Source organism: Triturus cristatus, chromosome 10 (genome assembly GCF_964204655.1).
Source record: "Triturus cristatus chromosome 10, aTriCri1.1, whole genome shotgun sequence".
Lineage (NCBI taxonomy): Eukaryota > Metazoa > Chordata > Amphibia > Caudata > Salamandridae > Triturus > Triturus cristatus.
In genome coordinates this window covers 1026673157-1026694100 of record NC_140593.1, presented here as the reverse complement: position 1 = coordinate 1026694100, position 20944 = coordinate 1026673157, and the positions used below count along the sequence as shown (strand labels likewise).

The 20944-nt window shown below is 41.7% G+C and overlaps 1 protein-coding gene across 3 annotated transcripts in view; it reads right to left on the bottom strand.

Moving 5' to 3' along the window:
• Window positions 1-20944, bottom strand: part of IQCK (IQ motif containing K) — a 513956-nt gene that overhangs the window by 374219 nt on the left and 118793 nt on the right. For all 3 annotated transcript variants that reach the window (XM_085629065.1, XM_085629066.1, XM_085629067.1), the window contains exon 7: window positions 2245-2458. In XM_085629065.1, coding sequence (XP_085485191.1) covers window positions 2245-2458 — 214 coding nt within the window. The remainder of the gene's footprint in view (window positions 1-2244; window positions 2459-20944) is intronic.

Sequence of the window (20944 nt, the reverse complement as noted above, 5' to 3'; positions counted from 1 at the left end):
AGTGTAGCACCCATACATTTAACAGGCTGCATGCATGCCGCGTGTGGGCCAACATGAAAACCGTAGGTGGATAAAGCCCTTGTGATCGAAGGGTCCTAGATATATCCATGCTTTTTATTAAGTCTTGTGGGAAACTTTGTTAAGTGCAGGACATGTGGCCATGATACACAAGTAGTTTCACAATCCCGCAAGACATTTTCTGTCCGAATCAAGTCTCCGGTGCAAGAACATGATACATCCGACTAGACATAAAAAGAAAACCAGCACACAATTATACAGTTGGACATGATTCTTCACATTCTAGTAATGTAGCCTCTAATCCGTCTTCTTCTTCTTGCAAAGATGATCTCCAATCTGCATAAAATATCAGGAGCCGATGAATGAAAACCAGTCTCATAAGAATTTCTCCCAGCCAGCCATTTAGAGGTGTCACAGCATCAGTCCTCCATTTTCTCGGTTGCATTGAATATTGACCCCCAGACCAACAAGAATATTTGTGGTTAGAATATAGAGGGTCAAAATATAGAAATGTAAGTCCTTACAAGGAAGTATAGATTTACTATTCGTAATTATACATTTACGTACCTTGAAGACATATAGATCGTCAAGGTACATATATGTGGAGTTAGGTATAGAAAATCTATACGTACTTGCCTGTCGATATATTAGTTTCAATATTTTATCCACGATATTCTGTGCCATCGGTATTCTGGTTTCAATATTCAAGGTTCACACGGATGTTCTCAGTATGGAGAGTTTGGGTTCTGCCAAGGCTGTGCCAAACCATCTGATCCTGTGGGAGTCTAACTCTGAGCTACGGAGACGTGGTGATGGAGCACCATCTGTGCTGCTGTGCAGAAATGGTGGAGTCAATGCCACTGGACAAATATACTCCAGTTTAAGTCCAGCATTGCATTGAGCGGGCACAAGATCACAAAATGTGCATTTAATCATGTTTAGATCATGTCAAATGAAATCTGGCTAGATTACACACACAAGAGCTCCTACAAACTCATTTTGATTGACTTTTTGTCAGACGAACAAAGCACATTTACTGAAGGTTATTGAAGTAATGAGGTGTATATCTAAAATAATTATCCTTAGAATACGAAAAATAAATCTACAAACTCATTTAATCAGATTTTGTGGTGCGAGGATACATAATGTCTGTAGCGCACGTTTAATCGTATCCTTATATTAACAGCAGTTTGATTTGCCCCTTTGAAGTTCTGCATAGTGAAATTGTGAAGGGTTGTATGCAATAAAAGCTTTTTTAATTAGACTTTGTGGGACTAAAAAGAGGAGAAAGTAAAACGTTAACCAAAAAAAACAAGCTTTGGCAAAGCCAAAAAGCCCGACTTTGGTAACCTCGAGCAATGATTAAATTTTTTTTAACGTTTTATTGCAAGCAAATGCCACAAATCTAAAATGAATAGAAAATGTTGCCACCTAAACTTGCAGGCAAATGCTGGTGATAACAAATTGATACGTAAAACCCACTCACTGATGTACCATCTTTACTAGTGCTGTTTTAAAAAAACAAGACTTTAGGATGGGACATGTGTTTTATTATGAGAAATAGACACAATTAAATAAGGACATAACCAAGCACTAATCGCAGGCAACTACAATCTTACAATGTCACTTAAGCACTTTCGACAGCAACTTTACAAGGAGACGGAAAATAAATCACATATCCCTGGGCACCCAAACTACAGGCAAAATAAATAGCAGTTATTTAAAGAATAAAGGCAAAAGAAGCAAAACGGGCATTTTTAATCAGTTATATCACTGAAGAAAAACAACTATTTTAGGAGATGTGAACAATACCTACAACCTTTGTGCAGCCAATTAAATTGAAGGGAGTCAGTAGGTAAAGTGGGCTGGCCTATAACCCCACGTTATTTGCTGGGGTGGGCAGAAGCAACATGCGCATGACAATTCAGCCGACCAATAGATGAAGTCCACTGACCAAAAGCCCCTCTTTAATATTATGCATGGATTATTTTGAAAAACAGCAACTTGGAGAGACAAATAAACCTGTCTCAAAGATCTAACAATCCCATAGCTCGGATTCTTTTGTCAATTGATGATATTAATGTATACCAATACCTGCATACAGCAGCAAATATATGAGTAGAAGAAAAAGAACAATAAATAAAATGCCCCAAAACAAAAAAAGTAAAAAAATTAAATTATGTGACGTAGCAGGAATGAATAATTTATTAAAGTTGTGGTTCTTACATGATTTTGGATCAGGAAGAACCGGAAGTTGTTCTTGAGGAGGCTGGTCGATCACATTAGTCGAACCTGCCGGAGCCACACTGGTTAAATCTGTCGGAATCACACTGGTCAAACCTTCTGGCCCCACTCTGGTCAAAGCTGTTTGAGACACTCTTGTTGAACCTGCTGGTGCCATCTGAGACAGTTCTCGGCTGAAACGCAGGTCTGCTGACGGCTGCAAAGAAGACGGTTTTAAAAGATTAAAACTAGACATTGATGTCACAAATATCTATCTTTTCACCAAGGAATACAATGTGCAGAAGGTTTTCATAATAGTAGTGTTTAGAGCACCTTGATCCTCAATTTTGTTCCAAAGGTACAAATACTGAGTCACATAAGAAGATAAAATCTCAAGTAACAAAAAAAGCACAGTACAAGCAGATGGAAGGTTGCACTGCAAGCTTCCATCACACACACCGCCACACGAAAAAAGTACAGCATTACAAGCTGCAATGCAAGTTTCCCTCAGACATACAAAACAGGTATAGGACTGGAAGCAACAACATTATACGCATCCTTTACACACAATGTTACAGCAGTGCACGCTTTCTTTGTTCTTAAGCATTTTCTCTTCTGTCAGACTTAGAATCTATTGACTGACTTGCATTGGATTCCACTCCACCCAAGAATGAACTATGACATCACTGACCTGCCAATGTCTTTGTAGGTCGATTATCAACAGACTTGGATTCTTCAAAAGGGCCCATTACAAAGTTTGTCAGTTGGAATATGGCTGGCACTCTGTAAACAGCAGGACACAATAAAGTTGGACTTTGGGGCTGACTATGATGGCGGTCGGATGAGTGTCCGACCAACATCCTGTCGGGAATGGCCGACAGGAAGTCGGTGGTCCTGTTGTGTAGTTCCTAGAACCCCCCAGGACCTGCGCCTTTTGGATGACCTAAACTGAGGGCTTGGTGTGCCGACAGACTCTGGACACCCCGACAGGATGAGTCAGCCATTAGACCAGCTAACTCTACAGTGCCACTACTACCCCTCTGTATTCTACAGGGGTGTAGGTAGCTTCTGGCAACCACTGAACATGACAACCCTGATTCCTCAGGTATCGTGGAAAACAATACAGTATCTTTCGCTCAGTCACTCGTGCTTACTTTTCTCAGAATACACATAGAATGACGATTGGAACGGTTTCAATAATTATTTATAGATGAAACATATTCGCTGCAACAATCAAAAGACAGGAGCAGACAAATGTGATCACTAGCACCAATATTGTAAATAGCAGATACATTTCTACCACAGTGCCAATTAAATGAATAAAAGCAGATTATATAAAACAATAGCAATGGCATACTCCTACAATCCGTAGCCTACCTAAATGTACCTAGCCTAGATATGTAGGTGAAGCATGTGTATGTAAGTGCTAAGATATATCCTAATGGAGCCCAGAATCCCCCGGAGAAGTGCTAACCCCTCACCAGATGGCTCTGAATGAAGGACCCCGTCTCTGTGTCGAAGGTGGCACCCCGCAAGGGATGTCAGGTCTCAGCCTGTCGAAGGATCAGCCTGCAGAGTCTCAGTCCAGCATTGAAGGAATTCTCCTCTCTGTCCGTAAGGGGGAGTGAGGGTCTTTTATACTAGAGTGGTCACTCCAGGATTTCTTCTAGAATTGATTTGTTTTGAAAACATTTGCTAATCCTCTGCTAATCCTTTTCTAAACAAACACGATCATGCACAGCTGGCTGTTGGCCATGGATGAAAAAAGTGGTTACCCTTATACAGAATAAATCTGCCATGCCTGGGGACATGTTTATGTACGTCAGGTACAGGGATTAAGATAGGGTACCGAAAGCCTGGTGTTGAAGAGACAGAAGTAAGCTACTAGGTAAAAGGTCACTTGTGTAGGACCGTTATGTCGTGTGGATGGGACAAAATGTATGTAATCGGTATGTACATGATGAGACTATCCTAAAGGACATGACAATTATGATCCGACTGCCATGGAGGCGTCAGAAACATGCCTCTTAGCATTGAGGCTTGTGCTGCGGCCTGAAAAGGACTGCAGCACAAGCATCACTGCTAAGAGGCATTCTTTGAAACATCCCTGAAAAGGGCTGCAGCACAAGCATCACTGCTAAGAGGCATGTTTTGAAACATCCCCGCACCTTGTGACAGGCACGGTATACAACCTTTACAACGCAACTTTTACAACGCACTACACTTACAACGCATTTTTTACAACGCAACATCCACTACAACGCATTCCATTACATCGCAGGACACTACAACGCATTTTTAAAAACTACCTTTACAACGCATACCATTACATCGCATACTACCTTTACAACGCATACCATTACAACGCATAATATTACATTAAAACCCCTACACTATCCAACACTTACCCTACTGTTGCACCCCCTGGAGTTAGAATAGTAATTTTTACCCCTATACTATCCAACACTTACCCTACTGTTGCACCCCCTGGAGTTAGAATAGTAATTTTTACCCCTATACTATCCAACACTTACCCTACTGTTGCACCCCCTGGAGTTAGAATAGTAATTTTTACCCCTATACTATCCAACACTTACCCTACTGTTGCACCCCCTGGAGTTAGAATAGTAATTTTTACCCCTATACTATCCAACACTTACCCTACTGTTGCACCCCCTGGAGTTAGAATAGTAATTTTTACCCCTATACTATCCAACACTTACCCTACTGTTGCACCCCCTGGAGTTAGAATAGTAATTTTTACCCCTATACTATCCAACACTTACCCTACTGTTGCACCCCCTGGAGTTAGAATAGTAATTTTTACCCCTATACTATCCAACACTTACCCTACTGTTGCACCCCCTGGAGTTAGAATAGTAATTTTTACCCCTATACTATCCAACACTTGCCCTACTGTTGCACCCCCTGGAGTTAGAATAGTAATTGTTACCCCTATATTATCCAACACTTACCCTACTGTTGCACCCCCTGGAGTTAGAATAGTAATTTTTACCCCTATACTATCCAACACTTACCCTACTGTTGCACCCCCTGGAGTAAGAATAGTAATTTTTACCCCTATACTATCCAACACTTACCCTACTGTTGCACCCCCTGGAGTAAGATTAGTAATTTTTACCCCTATACTATCTAATACTTACCTTAAATGCAATGTAATATTATGCGTTGTAATGGTATGCGTTGTAAAGGTAGTATGCGATGTAATGGAATGCGTTGTAAAGGTAGTTTTTAAAAATGCGTTGTAGTGTCCTGCGATGTAATGGAATGCGTTGTAGTGGATGTTGCGTTGTAAAAAATGCGTTGTAAGTGCATGCGTTGTAAAAGTGTGCGTTGTAACGACATACATCCGACAGACACCATGCAGTGCCTGCCACACGGTGCAGGGATGCTTAGGGGGACACCATAGGTGCCCCTCAGACCTCATAACGGCAGACCAGGGGCAAAAAGTCACTTTCCGCCTGCCTTTTCATGGCGGATGGACCGCTTTGAAAGGGCAGACGGAAAGGGACATTGTAATCCCTACAGCGGTGCCTGAGCTGGCATCACCCCTATTGTAGGTATTACTGTTCCTCCGACGGTCTGATGTGCTTATTGAGCCCATCAAATGCGCGGCAGACGGTCTCTCCGCCAGATGCCTCCGCCTGCTGCATCCTAATGCGACGGGTGGACCTGCAGGGGCTGTTGGCAGTGGACCGCCACCGACTCGCCTGACGGTGGCGGTCCCACTGCCATCATAATCAGGCCCTTTGTCACTATGTTTGATATTATAACGCTATAAGAGACTTAGGGGCATAAGTATCAAAGGATTTTGTAGTCGCAAACGCTGCGAATCGCAAAAAAACAGCGTTTGCGAATACAAAATCGCAAAAGGAGATGTATGAGGCATTTCAGCCTCGCAATCTTAAGGAATTGCTAAATTAGCGATTTCTTAAGTTTGCGTAAGCATTTAAGAAATCGCAAATTGCGATTTCTTAAATGCAATGTAACACGCACCCAAGTTGTGCGATTTCTCCTTAAGAAATCGCAAATTACCACCAACTTCAAGTTGGTGGTAAGTTGCGATCTCTTTGAAATATGCACTTTTATGCATATTTCAAAGTGCCATGTGGTGCACATACATGCCCTTAGGGCATGTATGTGCGCCATATGTGCACACATGCTGATTGCAGGGGTGCATCAGGGTGTCATCATGACACCCTTGCACCTTTGAAAATATTCTCAATTTGCGATTAGCAAATAGCGATTCGCAAATTGAGAAGGACTTCCCATTCATTGCTATGTGCCTCCTGGCCCATAGGAATGAATGGGAAGGTATTCCTTAATTGCGATTTCGCAATTTGCTAATCGCAATTAAGGAATTTTAAGAAATTGCAAAATTTGTGCGATTTTTTAAATACATCCCGTTTTGCAATTCTCAAATAGCGATTCTCAAAAAATCGCTATTTGAGAATTGCAAATGGAGATGATAATACATATGCCCCTTAGTCATTAGTGGAAATTGTGTGGGATGGTTATGAAAGATTTTCAGTTTCTGCTGTTGATTCACCTGGACAGAGAGCGCGGGGTGGTCTAGCCATCATGATTTGAATGTCAACGTTTTATTTTGAGATTGCCCCAATTGTCTGTAATCATGGTGGGATCCAAATTTTGTGGATCGTTTTATCTAACAAGTTTAATTTTGTTCTTATTAATTTTTATAATGCAGTCTTTGACATAGATTGCCAGATAGACCTTTTATTTCAGGCGCTATCGGTTTTAAAATCGAGGCACTTAAGCCTCTTCAATTACTATTTTTATGCGGTTGTTGGGGGGGGATTTCAATGCCAAGTTGGGCACAAACTCAATAATGTATGACCCTTTTCTGAAAACAGATAATCCATTATGTACCCAAGTATTTGGCTAGAGGGGTTTGAAGTTGTTTCATGCTTTATGTAACTTTGGCCTACTTAATATAGTGGAAATTGTGGGAGATCTTCACAAACAGCCTCCTACCTCTGTTGGTTGGGGCAAAGATTTAGTTATAGATTATATTTTTATCTCTAAGAATCTGGAACCATTTGCCCACTCGGGGAGGAGGGTGACTGAATCTAGTTTTAACTATTACAACCGGCTTGAGCTTGTTCTTAATCTACCAGAATATGTTAAATCCCCCCTGTTTCTTCTTGTGTAACTGGCTTGTCCAAGAAAGATAGTGGGCTTAGGTCAGATGTATTCAATCTATGGGCGTGACCCCCATGGGGGCCCGTGGAGTCTTTCGAAGGGGGACACGCATTCCTCAGCCTTTTCAGCTGGAGTTCATTCAGGGACTCTCCTGTGCTGCAAAACTGAGAAGGGCAGACAGCTAAACACACATTTCTGCCAGTGTGCTGCATGCCTGAAAGAAATACAAATGTACACAATGACTTAATCTACAATTGTGAAGGAAAATCTGTGAATGAAAAGGATGCTTGGGAGCCGGTACTGGCTTTAATTGATCGAATCACTAGAAGCTTTGAGATGACAAAGATTTATTCTTTTTGAGTGAAAGTGCAAAACGTTAACAACTGAGCTGTGAAGTGCGTGCTTTTAAGTGCCTTTACATAGGACTTACTATCCCTGAGGAGGTGTTGAAGGGACAGTTATCTAAAAAAGAAAGATCATTACATACAGTCTGGGTATTACTAAAATCTATATTTTGGAAGCACCATTTTATCTTAAAACCTTTTGCATTTTGTACCAATCTATTTTATACTGTGTGTAATGCAAGTATAGATTAATGACCTACATATGAGGTTTTTTGTGTCACAGGCTGCAGCCTTATAGCACTAAAAATACACAAGTCATTATTCTCCACTGCACCAACCAAGATTTAATTCTGTGTATCTCTGGTTACACACAGAACTCTGCAGCGCATTAACTAACAGAGGCTTTATAATGTACTATAGTGCATTTCCCACTGAGTAACAACTTGTTATATTTATTTATTTTTCATTTAAACTGCTTATTTTTTTATTTGTAGCTACCTGATGGTGAAAGACCTAAAAAAAAGTACAGAATATTTTTTTAGCCACACCTTTGACCCCGCCCCATGTTCAGACTCTCAAGGCCCTCTAGCCCCCCCAAGCATGACTAAACTCAACAACCGCACTAAACTCATATAAACAGCAGTCCATTTTTGCTAAAATAGAAGCGTCTATTTTCATAATGGGAAAAATAAAAGCCTTTTTAGAAAAACAGTATGAAAGAAGATTAAGGGACCACTTCCTCCCAGGAAATTAAAGAAAGCATCTTACTTGGACCATACACTTCATCAATAATGATTGCAAATTGTATGTTTTAATTAGGATGAATAATGCAGCTGTAAAAGCCAAGCCATAAGTATTCTATGAAATATAGTATGGTTCTCCTCGGATGTCTTGCACTAAAGTTGTAGCCCATGCATTACAGCCATTATAACCAGGGCACTGGAAATATGCCATTGTGTGACCGCTGAGATTTTAGCATGATTACAAATTTGCTGCATTTGCCACATAATCCATAATCTGCCGCATACTGCTGATTTTAACCGCCCAAATTTATTTTTTATTACTCACACAGTTAAAAAATTACTAAAAAGCAGCCCCGCAGTAGAAGGCCCTTTGCAAAGAATACTGGTCACCTTTTAATTGCATATTGCTATATTTGGGTGTTGAACTGGTACTAATGAGGTGCAACTACCGATTGACCAGTTCTCTGCAGAAAAACAGGCACACCATCATATTAGTTCAGAAAGGTTTTACCATCCAAGTAAGTTTTGCCAAATTATGTTTTTTAGAGACTTTTTGTTTGAACTGTGTGGTAAGCCTGTGACACCGAACAACAGTCACCCACAGCCCTTAGGTTTGCTAAATACTATATAATATTATTTCCCCATCATAAAAATTTTTTGCCGTGGGATTTGGGGGGTGTTTATGGTTGTAGATGACGAGGAGCACCAGGTTCTAGACATTTTTGTCAGGAGGGGGGGTCCTTACACCTAGGAAATGTTGACGGGGCCTCAGTATCAAAAGTCTTCAAGACCCCTGGCTTTAATTAAGCAGGAGGGCTATCCATATTCCCACCCTGCTGACCTCATTTGTTGGGTCTAACCCTGATTTATTTCAGTTGTTTGTTAATTGCTAACCCCTTGCTTTCTGACCTTCTAGATGCATTCCAGGACCTGAACTAAGTTTAGTTTAGTTTATAGTTTATAAAGCTACTGGAACTAATATATTAGGTCGTTCAAGGGCTAAAGGGGTTCCTAAATCAGGATGGCTTGATAAGGATTGTAGAATTGCCAATCGACGACTGCGGGAGGCCCTCAACACTAAGCCTGGGATTAAGCAGCGTATTGCAGAAGCAAGGCTAGTTTACAAACAATCGATCTAAAACAGGAAACTAGTGATCGAAGAGGAAACTTGGGAATACTTAATTCTCACATATAAAGTCAGGGACACTAAGGGATTCTGGGTAATTGCAAATTGAATGGAAGCATCTTCCTTCATGTCAGAGGGATAAGGGTCAAACATAAGTCCAGAAAAATGGCTAGAGTACTTTAAATTGATTTACTCATATGGAAATAGCCTTGTGGCTGCGGATGTGGACGGTACTCTGCAGTTTCCTTTGGGGATCAGATTTGGGCTGGATGAGGTTACTGCTGCTATATTGGCTAGGACTGCGACTAAGACGCTGGGCCCAAATGGGGTGCCTATGGACATTTACAAAGAGGACATTCAACTGTGAGACCCTGTAATTACTAATGGTCTAAATGCAGCAGTTTCTCTCAGCCATCCAGCCTTGATTTAAAATCCAGGCTGGCAACGTTGAAACAAGTTTTCATCCACTCTGCCTCCAGTACAGAACCAGAAGAACAAGTTACTCCTCCGGTAACGCATTATCTGGTAGAAACAATATCTAGCTGCAGATTTCTTACCTCTGAATTTCCCAGGCGTTAGTTTGGATCCAGAAATTTTTACTTATTTATTTATTTATTTATTTATTTATTTATTTTTGACATTTGTTAAGCGCGAACGAATACCCGTAGGCGTCTCGGCGCTAACGGGTAACTTGAGCAGTACCCCTGCATGCCGTCAGGTGGCTCAGTTTGGTTCCGCGTGGCACTGTCTGTTTCGTAGGCGCCAGATATGACGTTGCAATCACCTATAAAGGCGCCATCCAGGTGTGTGGATATCAGTTGCTTTCCATGCCAGAAGCGCAGAGCCATGAAGTGAACTGACTAGTGTATGTCCAAACTAGGGCCCTGACAAGGGAGCAATCCTAGCCCTATAAATGTGCCTGCTAAGCGGGGAGGCATGGGTGAGTCTGTAATGAATCGGAAGCTTGATATTGTCTCTAACAGATAATGCATTACCAAAGGTAAGTAACTTGTTCATCTGATAGGGAATTCTAGCTGTAGATTCCTTACCTTTGAATAGATACCCAAGCCATAGCATCCAGGCAGTGGACTGCGGACAAATTGACTAAACTAAGAAGTCCTGCAGGATTGAACAGGCAAAAGGCCTGTCCCTGCAGACCTGACTGTCCAGGCAGTAGTGCTAGGCAAACGTGTGCAGTGACGCCCACGTTTATGCCTGGCAGATATCCAAGACTGGAATACCACGAGCTAATGCCGTGGTCACAGCTTTTTCCCTGATGGAATGAGCCTGAAAGCCCTAAGGAGGTTGCTTTTTAGCCAAGGCATAGCAGATTTTAATACAGAGAACGACCCAGTGCAAAATGGTTAGTTTCTGAACTGCCCAACCTTTTTTAGCCCCTACATAGTCCACAAAGAGTTGGTCATCCACCTGGACTCTTTTGCGGTCAAGGTAGAACGACAATGCTCTTTTTGGTCCAGACAACGGAGTCGATCCTCCTCTTTAGAGGATGTGAAGGAGCATAACAGGTGGGCAGGGTGACAGATAGCCCCAGATGGAATGGGGTCACCACCTTTAGTAAGAAAGAGGCCTGGTCGCGAAACACCACCTAGTCCAGGAATACGATAAAATTGGAAGGCTTGGATGATAAAGCCTGCAGCTCACTCACCCTCTGGGCAGGTGTTATCGCCACTAGAAAGGCTGTCTTGATGGTAAGCGACCGGAGAGGACAATTGTGTAATGGCTCAAAGGGAGCACACATGAGGTAAGTGAGAACCAGAATCAGATCTCACTGAGGCATGATGAAGGGTGAAGGGGGAAACATATGTACAAGCCCGTCCATAAACCTAGTTACAATAAGGGATTTAAATAAAGAGGGTTGGTCAGACAGCCGCAGGAAAGCGGACAAAGCAGAAAGATAACTTTGAGAGTACCCAAAGCAGATCCATGCTACGCAAGGGTAAGAATAAAGAGTAGGATATCAGAAAGAGATGCAGAAAGAGGGTCAATAGACTTTTCTTTACAATATTTTAAAAATTATTGCCAATTGCAGGCGTATACCGTTTTGGTAGAGGGACGCCTGGCCGCAAGAATAACTTTACAAACTTTGGGAGGAAGATCAAAAGCTATCAACTGCCGCCACTCAATCTCCACACAAGGAGGCAGAGAGTTGACAGGTTTGGGTGTTGGGCCCTCCCCTGCTGATCACCCTCCCGAAGGGGCAGCCTGATTGGAGGATTGATGCTCATTTTCAGAAGCTCTGGTTACCAAACTCTCAGTGCCCAGACTGGAGTCACAAGAATGACTTGGACCCAGTCGTTCCTGATCTTCTTGAGAACTCTGGGCAGAAGAGGTACGGACGGGAAGGCGTTCAGGATACCTGAACTCTACTTACAATGAAAAGTGTCACCAAGCAATAGCAGCCTTGGAAACTCCAAAGCTCAGAACTTCTGACATTGCGTGTTTTCTTCGAAGGCGAACAGATCTAAGGCGCTCCCCACTGCTGAAAGAGACCTTGTGTCACCTTTGAATGGAGACACCATTTGTGATCTGCATGGCATTGACGACTTAGTTTTCCCTGGTGTTCAGAGAACCTGCCAGGTCGGAACCACTAGGGTTATGCCCTTCTGCTCCAGCCAGGCCCAGAGACGCAGGGCCTCTTGACAAAGAGACCACAACCCCACCTGCCCTGCTTGTTGCAGTACCACATGGCGTTGGTGTTGTCTGTGAACACTAGCACCAACTTCCTCTTGACCGAGGGAAGAAATTCTTTCAACGCTAGTCAGATCGCTCGGAGCACCACCAGGTTGATGTGAAGTTCAGATTTCGCTGGAGACAGAGTCCTCTAATCTCCACCTCTCCCAGATGGCTGCCCCATCCCAGGAGTGACGCATCTGTTACTACTGTGCGATCTGGTTGGGGAAGGGAGAGGGGTCTGCCTCTCACCCAATTGTGGTTCATTAGCCACCACTGAAGGTCCTTTGCAGTTCCCTCCGAGATCTGGACCATGTCGGAGAGAGATTCTCCTGATGCTGAGCCCACTGGAACTTCAAGTCGCACTGCTGAGCCCACATATGCCATCTGACATGATTTACCAACAGGATGCAGGATGCCATGAGGCCCAGCAGCATCAGAGTCATTCTCATTCTCACCGAAATCCAGGATAGAGGCTGAAAACTAGTATCATAATCTGAATATCCTAGACTCGCTGATTGGGGGGATAAGCCCAAAACTACACTGTGTCCAGAACAGCTCCAATGAAAGGGAGCATCTGAGAAGGAGTCAGGTGTGACTCCGGCACATTTATAGTGAACCCCAGAGAATGTACAGGGTCCGCTGTAGACTGGAGGTGGGAAATGAGTCTGGGGCAAGATCACCTTCAACAGCCAGTCGTCGAGGTAGGGGAAGACTGAAACCCCCAACCTGCGCAGATGAGCTGCCACCACCGCTATCACCTTTGTGAATACCCAAGGGGCGCTGGTAAGGCCAAAGAGGAGCGCCGTAAATGGAAAGTGCTCATTGCCTACCTTGAACCGCAGGTAACGCCTTTGGGATGGCAGAATGGTGATGTAAAAATATGCATCCTGCAAGTCCAACGCTACCAGCCTGTCTTCTTGGTCTATGCGGAGACAAGACCCGAGCCAAAGTGAGCATCTTGAATTTCTCCTTTTTGAAGAAGAGATTGACGGTTCTGAGCTCTAGAATAGGACGAAGGCCTTTGTTCTTTTTGGGTATCAGAAAGTAGAGGGAATAACAACCACTGCCTACATCTGATATCGAAACCCTTTCTATAGCCCCCTTGGCCAGGAGAACTGTAACTTCCTCTTGGAGCAAGATAAGATGATCCTCAACCAGACTTTCGTGAGATGGCGGTAAAGTGCCAAGAACCCTTTCAGGCGGTTCCCCCAAGGGAGCTGTCTTTGATCGCTGTACAACAGCAAATTGTAGAGGAGGAGGTGAAAACCTTATTGCAGAAAAGAGCCATCCTTCAGGTGTCTTTAGAGCAAAGGGTTTCCGTAAGTACGTTCTTCCTGGTAAAAAAGAAAGACAAAGGGTGGAGACTCATGATAAATCTAAGAGATCTGAACAGATTCCTAGTCTGCAGATCTTTCAAGACAGAGGGGATCCATCTTTAAAGGGATATGCTGTTAAGCAAGAATTAGTTAGTGAAGTTAGATCTAAAAGATGCCTACTTTACTAATCCCATGGCCAGGGAGTTCCAACCATACCTTCAATTCACCTGGCAGGGTCGACTTTATCAACTCCGTGCACTCCCCTTTGGTCTGTCATCAGCCCGTGGTGTTTTACCAAGGTAATGAGAGCTGTAGCATCCTACCTCAAGGAGAGGGGTATATGGATGCTCATTTACTTGGACGACATTCTCATTGTGTCCCAATCTCTAGTGCAGATTTTGAAGGACCTGCACATGGTCATGTACCTCTTGGAGAGATTGGGCTTCATTGTAAACAGGGAGAAATCTTTTTTTTACCCCTTCCATGTCTCTAGAGTTTTTGGGTTTCACAATAGATACTGTGAAAGTGATTCTGCTTTACCCTTAAAGAAGATTTGCTAAAATGTGGAAAGAGATAGGATTTGCACTCAAACAGTCTCTAACACTGAGGAAAGTAGCCAGACTGTTAGGTCTTCTGTACTCATCTATTCAGGCAATCTTCCTGGGCCTTTTCATTATTGGGCTTTGTAGAGGATAAAAGCAAAGGCCTTTCGGGGAGTTTTGTGGTATGAGATAAAGTGCTTCTGGATGGGGAAGCCAGATCTGAGTTATCTTGGTGGTTGAAAAATCTGGACACCTGGAATGGTAGGGGGATCTTTGGATGCTCCCAAGACTTCATCCTGGAGTCGGATGAGAATTTAGCTGGCTGGGGTGCACACTTAGGTGCACAGAATATTGCTGACTTCTGATCACATGGCCTTAAAGTAGCATATTTGCCTGGGAAGGTTACTGCAGACTGGAATTCAAGGTTTTTACGGTATTCAGCAACTGGGGATTGAACAGGTATTGTTTCATGAAACTGTCTCAGATCTTAGGGCCCATTAGAGTTAGACCTTTTTGTGAGAAGGTGGACGTTTTAACTGAGGAATTATTACAGTTGGATGCCAGACTTGAGTGCTCTAGCAGTGAACTCATTCCTTCAAACTTGAAAGGGAATGAACGCTTATGCGTTCCCTCTCTACACTATAATTCTGACAGTTCTTCAGAAGGTGAGGCAGGAGAGTAGCTTACTTGTCCCAATAACCCCATTTTGGATCTCACAGGCATGGTTCCCAGTGAGCTTGGAGCTTGCTTTCGACATTCCCTATTCCTCCTGTGCAAGGTTTACTGCAAACTGCAGATGGAGAGAAGCATCATTTGGTTCTGACTGGGACTTTGATTTGAACCTTCTTGCTTGGAGAGTATCAATAGATCTAAAGAAATGTCAGGCCTTTCGGGAACAGCTGAGGAACTTCTGCAGGAATCATGGGCTTCAAGTACCCACTGCCATAATAGAGGAATTTGAAAGACATGGACTATTGGTGCTTGGAAAGGGACCTGGATCCAATGGAGGCTCCTATAGTGAAGGTGGTTAAATTACTAGAAGAACGAAAACTATAACCAACACTATATTTTATCCAACATTTGATACTTGCAGAAAGCTTTGTGTGGTAAATTGCATGAGGGAGTACGACTCCAGAATGAGTGGTATGTGTATCCCGATGGTACTGACCAACTTTTGCTTTCCTTTGCTCAACCTTTCAAAGCGGTTACCACGGCTAGTATTGCTAGGTGGGTGAAATGGACTATGCAGCTAGCTGGTGTTGATTTACAGAAACTTCAAGCCCATTCTATGAGGGGTGCAATGGCTAGCCAGTCTTTTCTTAAAGGTGGAAGGCTGTAGGGCATTTTGAGAGGCACTGATTGGTCTAACGCATCCAATTTTGCAAAGCATTTCTGTAAACCAATTGAACACGTCTAATGTGGTGTTGAGGGGCTACAAACATGCACCATGATCTAGGCAGAAAACGATTAGCAGATTTAGCAAAACTCCGCCCCATTCTCTACTGGCGTAGAATCTGGTGCACGCCAGAACTGGCTATTTTCTCAGAAGGTTTAAGAGATATACTGGAGGCTGCCTCCTTCCATAAAGTCAGTTGGTTGTGTGACATTAGCAGATCCCTAACCGGCATGGGACTCTCATCATTGTGGGAAACTCCCAACACCCAGTTCCCATCAAAAGATCTAATCAAGCAAAGGTATTGGGAAATGATTACACAAGAAGTTAACAGGAAAGGTGACGGCACAACACTGACGGGAAAGGTTTTGCAAATAAAACCAAGCCTGGCCGCTGAGAACTATTGGGATGTAATCTCTAAGCCGCTAGACCGTAAACTGTATTTCCAGTTTAGAGCAGAATGTTTACCCCTGAAGTCTTTTACTGCTAAATGGTCTCCCAACGATGATGACAAATGCCCAAACTGCATCGATATGAAAGAAACATATTCACATGTGCTGTTTGTGTGCCCTGCGTATGCTGTAACTCAAAGTATGGCTTGCGCCGACCTACAGGAACATGGGCACCAACTCGTCGTGCACGGCCATGAGAATTTTATGCTCTGACCCTTCGCTATCATATGCAGTACTAATGGCCAAATTCTTAAGATGGATGTGGATAATACGATCTAAATTCTTTCCTGCATATAACCGATTAAAGGTCTTTGGCATTTGTGATAATGAAATATGTTTTAGCTTTGTTGGGACTTTTTAAAGTGTTAATAATTTCTTTGTCTTAACCAACAATAATACTGTGTATAGGTTTTTTAACTGAATTTTGAGTCATTACAGTATTTTAACATATATTTTACTGTCTCAATTTCTAAACTACCTGGTCTTTATAGTCAACGATTTAATCTGCGAAATTGCTTTTGTATGTGCACAACTTTTATGACTTCTATTGTCGGATAAAGTTTAAATTAAATAGAATTGAATTGCAAAATGTTAGCCTCCGGTCTTGTAATAAAATAGTGATTTTTCAAATTAAATGCCAAGAGAATCTGAATTTTATTAAAGACACGTAGGCTAACAATATCCCACCCCCTTCCCTGTGTAACAGGATACATAAAAAAATATATATTTTTTGTAAAAAGGGTGGACTGTTAAAGAATTTTATTATAGTTATGAAATATAATTCGCATGTGAGATGTAATTCACTTGTAAGTTGATTGCCTTGTTACTATCTTAATATTAGTTTTGCATTAATTAGAGGTTTAATGCTCTACCTTTTTTCGTTCTAGAGAATATCCAATAGTTTGCTTAGTACATGAAGATTTGTTTGTCGGATGTTTTCCTGTTTAAGTAGATGCTTTTCTTTAGTCACCTTTGATGGAAATTGTGAATTTGGCATTTTGGGGACCGCTCCCTAAAGGCATTCAGCGCCATGGCCCGGCAGTCCGAGCATGACTTTGAGTTGTGGTCACGCTCGAGACACCATAAGCACACAAGGTGCGGTTCGGTAACTGATATGGTGCGGTAACCCGCGCCACAATACTTGAACCCTACCTTTCTAGAGGACATTCTGTCAACACACAAGAAAAAATCATCTGTCAAAACATCAAAAAAGTCTGTCAAAAAGAGACAAAGGGCTAGCTTTTCTCCGTATCAGACCTTAACTGGTGTGGAAAGAAAAGAACTGATGTCTGCGTGCCTGGGTGGAGCCTATATAGGTGATTGCGACGTCACATCCGGCACCAACAATGCCAACAATGCTGCACAGAACCAAACGGAGCCCCCTGATGGCACGCAAGGGGTACTGGTAACGTAAAAGTTTCTTGATCCAGTCTGATGCCTGGGAAATTCAAAGGTAAGGAATCTGCAGCAAGAAGTCTCTATCAGCTCATGTCCCCACTTTATTTTCACTATAACCCTCAGCTATTATGGTGACTTCATTTCTTTGAGAAAGCAATTAATGGCAACAGACACACAGGTGTTTATGCGTACAGGTAAACAAACATACAGCCACCCAGGCACACAGACAAAAAAAACATATGCACACTTGTAAACAGACCACACCATCCAACTATGCAGTCAATATAGAGGAACAAACGCACACACAGAAAAACCCAAATACATATAATTATCAAACACATATATTGTGTTAAGTTATAAGTCTCCACCAGGTATGCTGACCAAAGTAAATACTAATTGATAGTATGGACAGCTCGGAGGAGGAAGGTGTTATTTCCACCTCTAAATTAATCATGGTCAATGATTTTTTTAATACTTAAGGAAGAATGGTCAAATGTTAAGCAGCCTGGACTGAAAAGGCTCAGTCACCAACACTGACAAGGAGTAGATGTAGATGGATAACATGGCCTTTTGCTCAGTTGATAAAGATCTGACTACACATTATCAAGCAGTGTAGGTTGTGACGTAGGTTATGACAGGATGAGGATCCATAAATAATCTCAATCGGAATGTATACCTTACAGAGTAGGAGTGTTGTTATTGCCTGAAAGTTTGGGGGATATTAGGTAACCGATAATGTTTTTTAATGCTGCGTCAGTGAAAGAAACCTGTTCCCACCAGGTTAGACACCTACAGTGCCAGTGCCAGGGACGCATCCGTTCATGGAAAAAGCACAGGGGATGGAGAGCACCACACGGGGGAGGAGAGGAGACTTAAGGCAACCAGAGATGTGGTATGACCTATAGAGAAAGAGAGTGATGCAAGTATTGAGAGATAGATTAACACATAATTGGTGATAAGGTTATGCAAGCTTCATAATTAAATCTTACCTCCTATGTGGCGAAATCAGATTTTGAGTGGAGAAAGAAACGCCAAGATGTGTACAATTTTTGAGTTTGCCTTTGGAGAACTCCCTTCTAAGTAGTTATTGAATTTTTAGCCTCGATTCACAATCAATCCTTTCCCTTATTGCAATGAGGTGATATTCTAGTACACTCTGTGTGTGCATTCAATCTTGACCTATTTGACATAATTGTACAAACGCATCAGTGTAATTCCATATCTGCCTCTCTGTAATATTTGGCAGATAGCGCCATGTCCCCTGTACACCCTGTAACCAGCCTTTGGCATTTAGAAGTCTTTGTTATCAGGTATGTTTGTCCAATTGATTCCACTGAAAGGAACAACGCCTCTTTGCCAGATTAAAGCACAGAGCTGAAAACGTTGTTTGATTTATCATATTATCATAAGAAAACCTGACAATGCTAGATTGCAGCCTACATGCACACCTTTGATAGGTTTAGTGTTCTTAACAAATGGTGCTTGTGGTGTTTTTACTTATTTTCATTCATTCATTGGAATTAAATCTGTTTCCTATTGGTATTTTGCACTAGGATAAATTGTTTTAAAGGTTTATCATTTGGTTACTTTTTCCTGCGGACACGAAGCATCATATATAATAAAGTATCAAGTGTTCGGGAGATAAGACCAGCTGAAACAATTCAAATTCAAAGACTTATGTTAGTTATATATTGGTGAGATACACTTAAGCAATAAAATGAAATGCAAACTGCAAAATGGTATAAAGCTTGGATCATCCCTGAAGCTTTGTTCTCAAGTAATCGAAAACTGATAAACGTGGCATACTCTTGTTGGATCATTTAAAATGTACGGGTGGTCTAGTAATTAATGGTAAGGTAGATTTAGATATACCAGCCCAATGGACTAGATGTGGTAATGCTGGTTCCTCAATAACTGATTATATAATCTCCATTTATTAATCATTTTACCTAATCTCAGAAATGTGTATATTAGGTTCAATGTATAGTGATTATTCAAGTTTTTTTTAACTTTCTGCTTCAACCAACCTCAGGCTAGACTCTAGCGATCGATAATGTCAGGCCGATGTTCAAGATGTGGCAATTGCATTACAATCAGTCTCATATAAATATTTTTAATGAAATGGCACTTGGAAAGTGTAGATTAATCAAATGTTACTAATGATGGTGTAATAATTGAGTAGAAGTCTTGAATACAGAAAGTGCAAAAAAGAATGAGAAAGAATCCAAAGGAACACATTGATTCAAAATTATCAGTGGAAACAAATAAACTCGCTTAAAAACAATGTCAACAGTATTCTGTAATTCGGCTGATAGAAATATAAGTACTCAGGAGAAAACAAAACAGAGACCTAATCTCTTAAAGAAGGCAGGTTGACCAAAACTGGAAGGATCTTTATCAAGCTGCATAGGAAAAAAAATCAAAATGCTTCTGGGGAATTGTTGCTTTAAATTGTGGGACCAAGGTTAATACCTTGGTGATATCCATCCTACCACAGGTATGTATAGACTTTATCGCTGAAGTATGTACAGCAAATGTAATCGAGCCTTCTGAAAAACTAGTCACTCTCTTGCCACAAAGCCAGTATTCTGAGAGGATCTCTCCCCCAACATGCTAACAAATAGATAATTATATAAATAGAGCAAGATACCCTGTGGCTATAGGCCAAAATCACATCAAGGTAATAGTATTAAAAAGAAATCTGGATCTTTGAAGTAAATTACTAGTTTCACTCTATTCTTACTGTTATGAAACAGGCACCATTCCCAGCTTGTCAACAGAGAACATTAGGATTCTATTACACAAAAATGGTTGTCATAATTTCCCAGCAATTAAAGGTAAATAGCCCTTTTTGATGCAGTTTGGAAGATTTTTGCCAGGAGTATTCGGGAACATCTGCAGGCTTGGGTTTTTAAAAATATGACATTCCTTGCACACAATCGGGTTTTAGACCACACAGCTTGGTCACTGATAATACAGCTGTAGTATAAACCATTGGAAAAAAATACATAGTTGCCAGAAGTTACCAGAAGCCAGATTGGTTACATCACTTTGATATAACTCTCAACAGCATTTGACCAGGTTGATACACCATCATTATGGAGAAACAATCTGCTTTAGCCATCCTGTCATAACCTATTAAGACTTGTAATTGCATTGCTTTGTGTAAGGTACTTATGGGAGAGAATAAAGGTTTGACACCAAAGATAACAAGCATTGGAAATGCAATAGGTCTTGCGTTTGTTGCAGTTGGAGCTATTGGCATTGTAAACGGCAATGTTTTTTACTTATGCAATAGGTCTTGTACTTGTTGGAACTATTGAGCTCAGATCAGCCGCTGTTAACCTCCCTTTCCTGACAATTTCACAATTTGATTAATCAATATACTCCTATCAGGTCATCGTCCAAAAATGAAGCTCAATGGTCAACCTTCAATTTATATGATGACAACGATATCTCCAAAGTCCTTTCATCCACAAAATCAAATAACCCCTTCAATGATTCCCTCCCT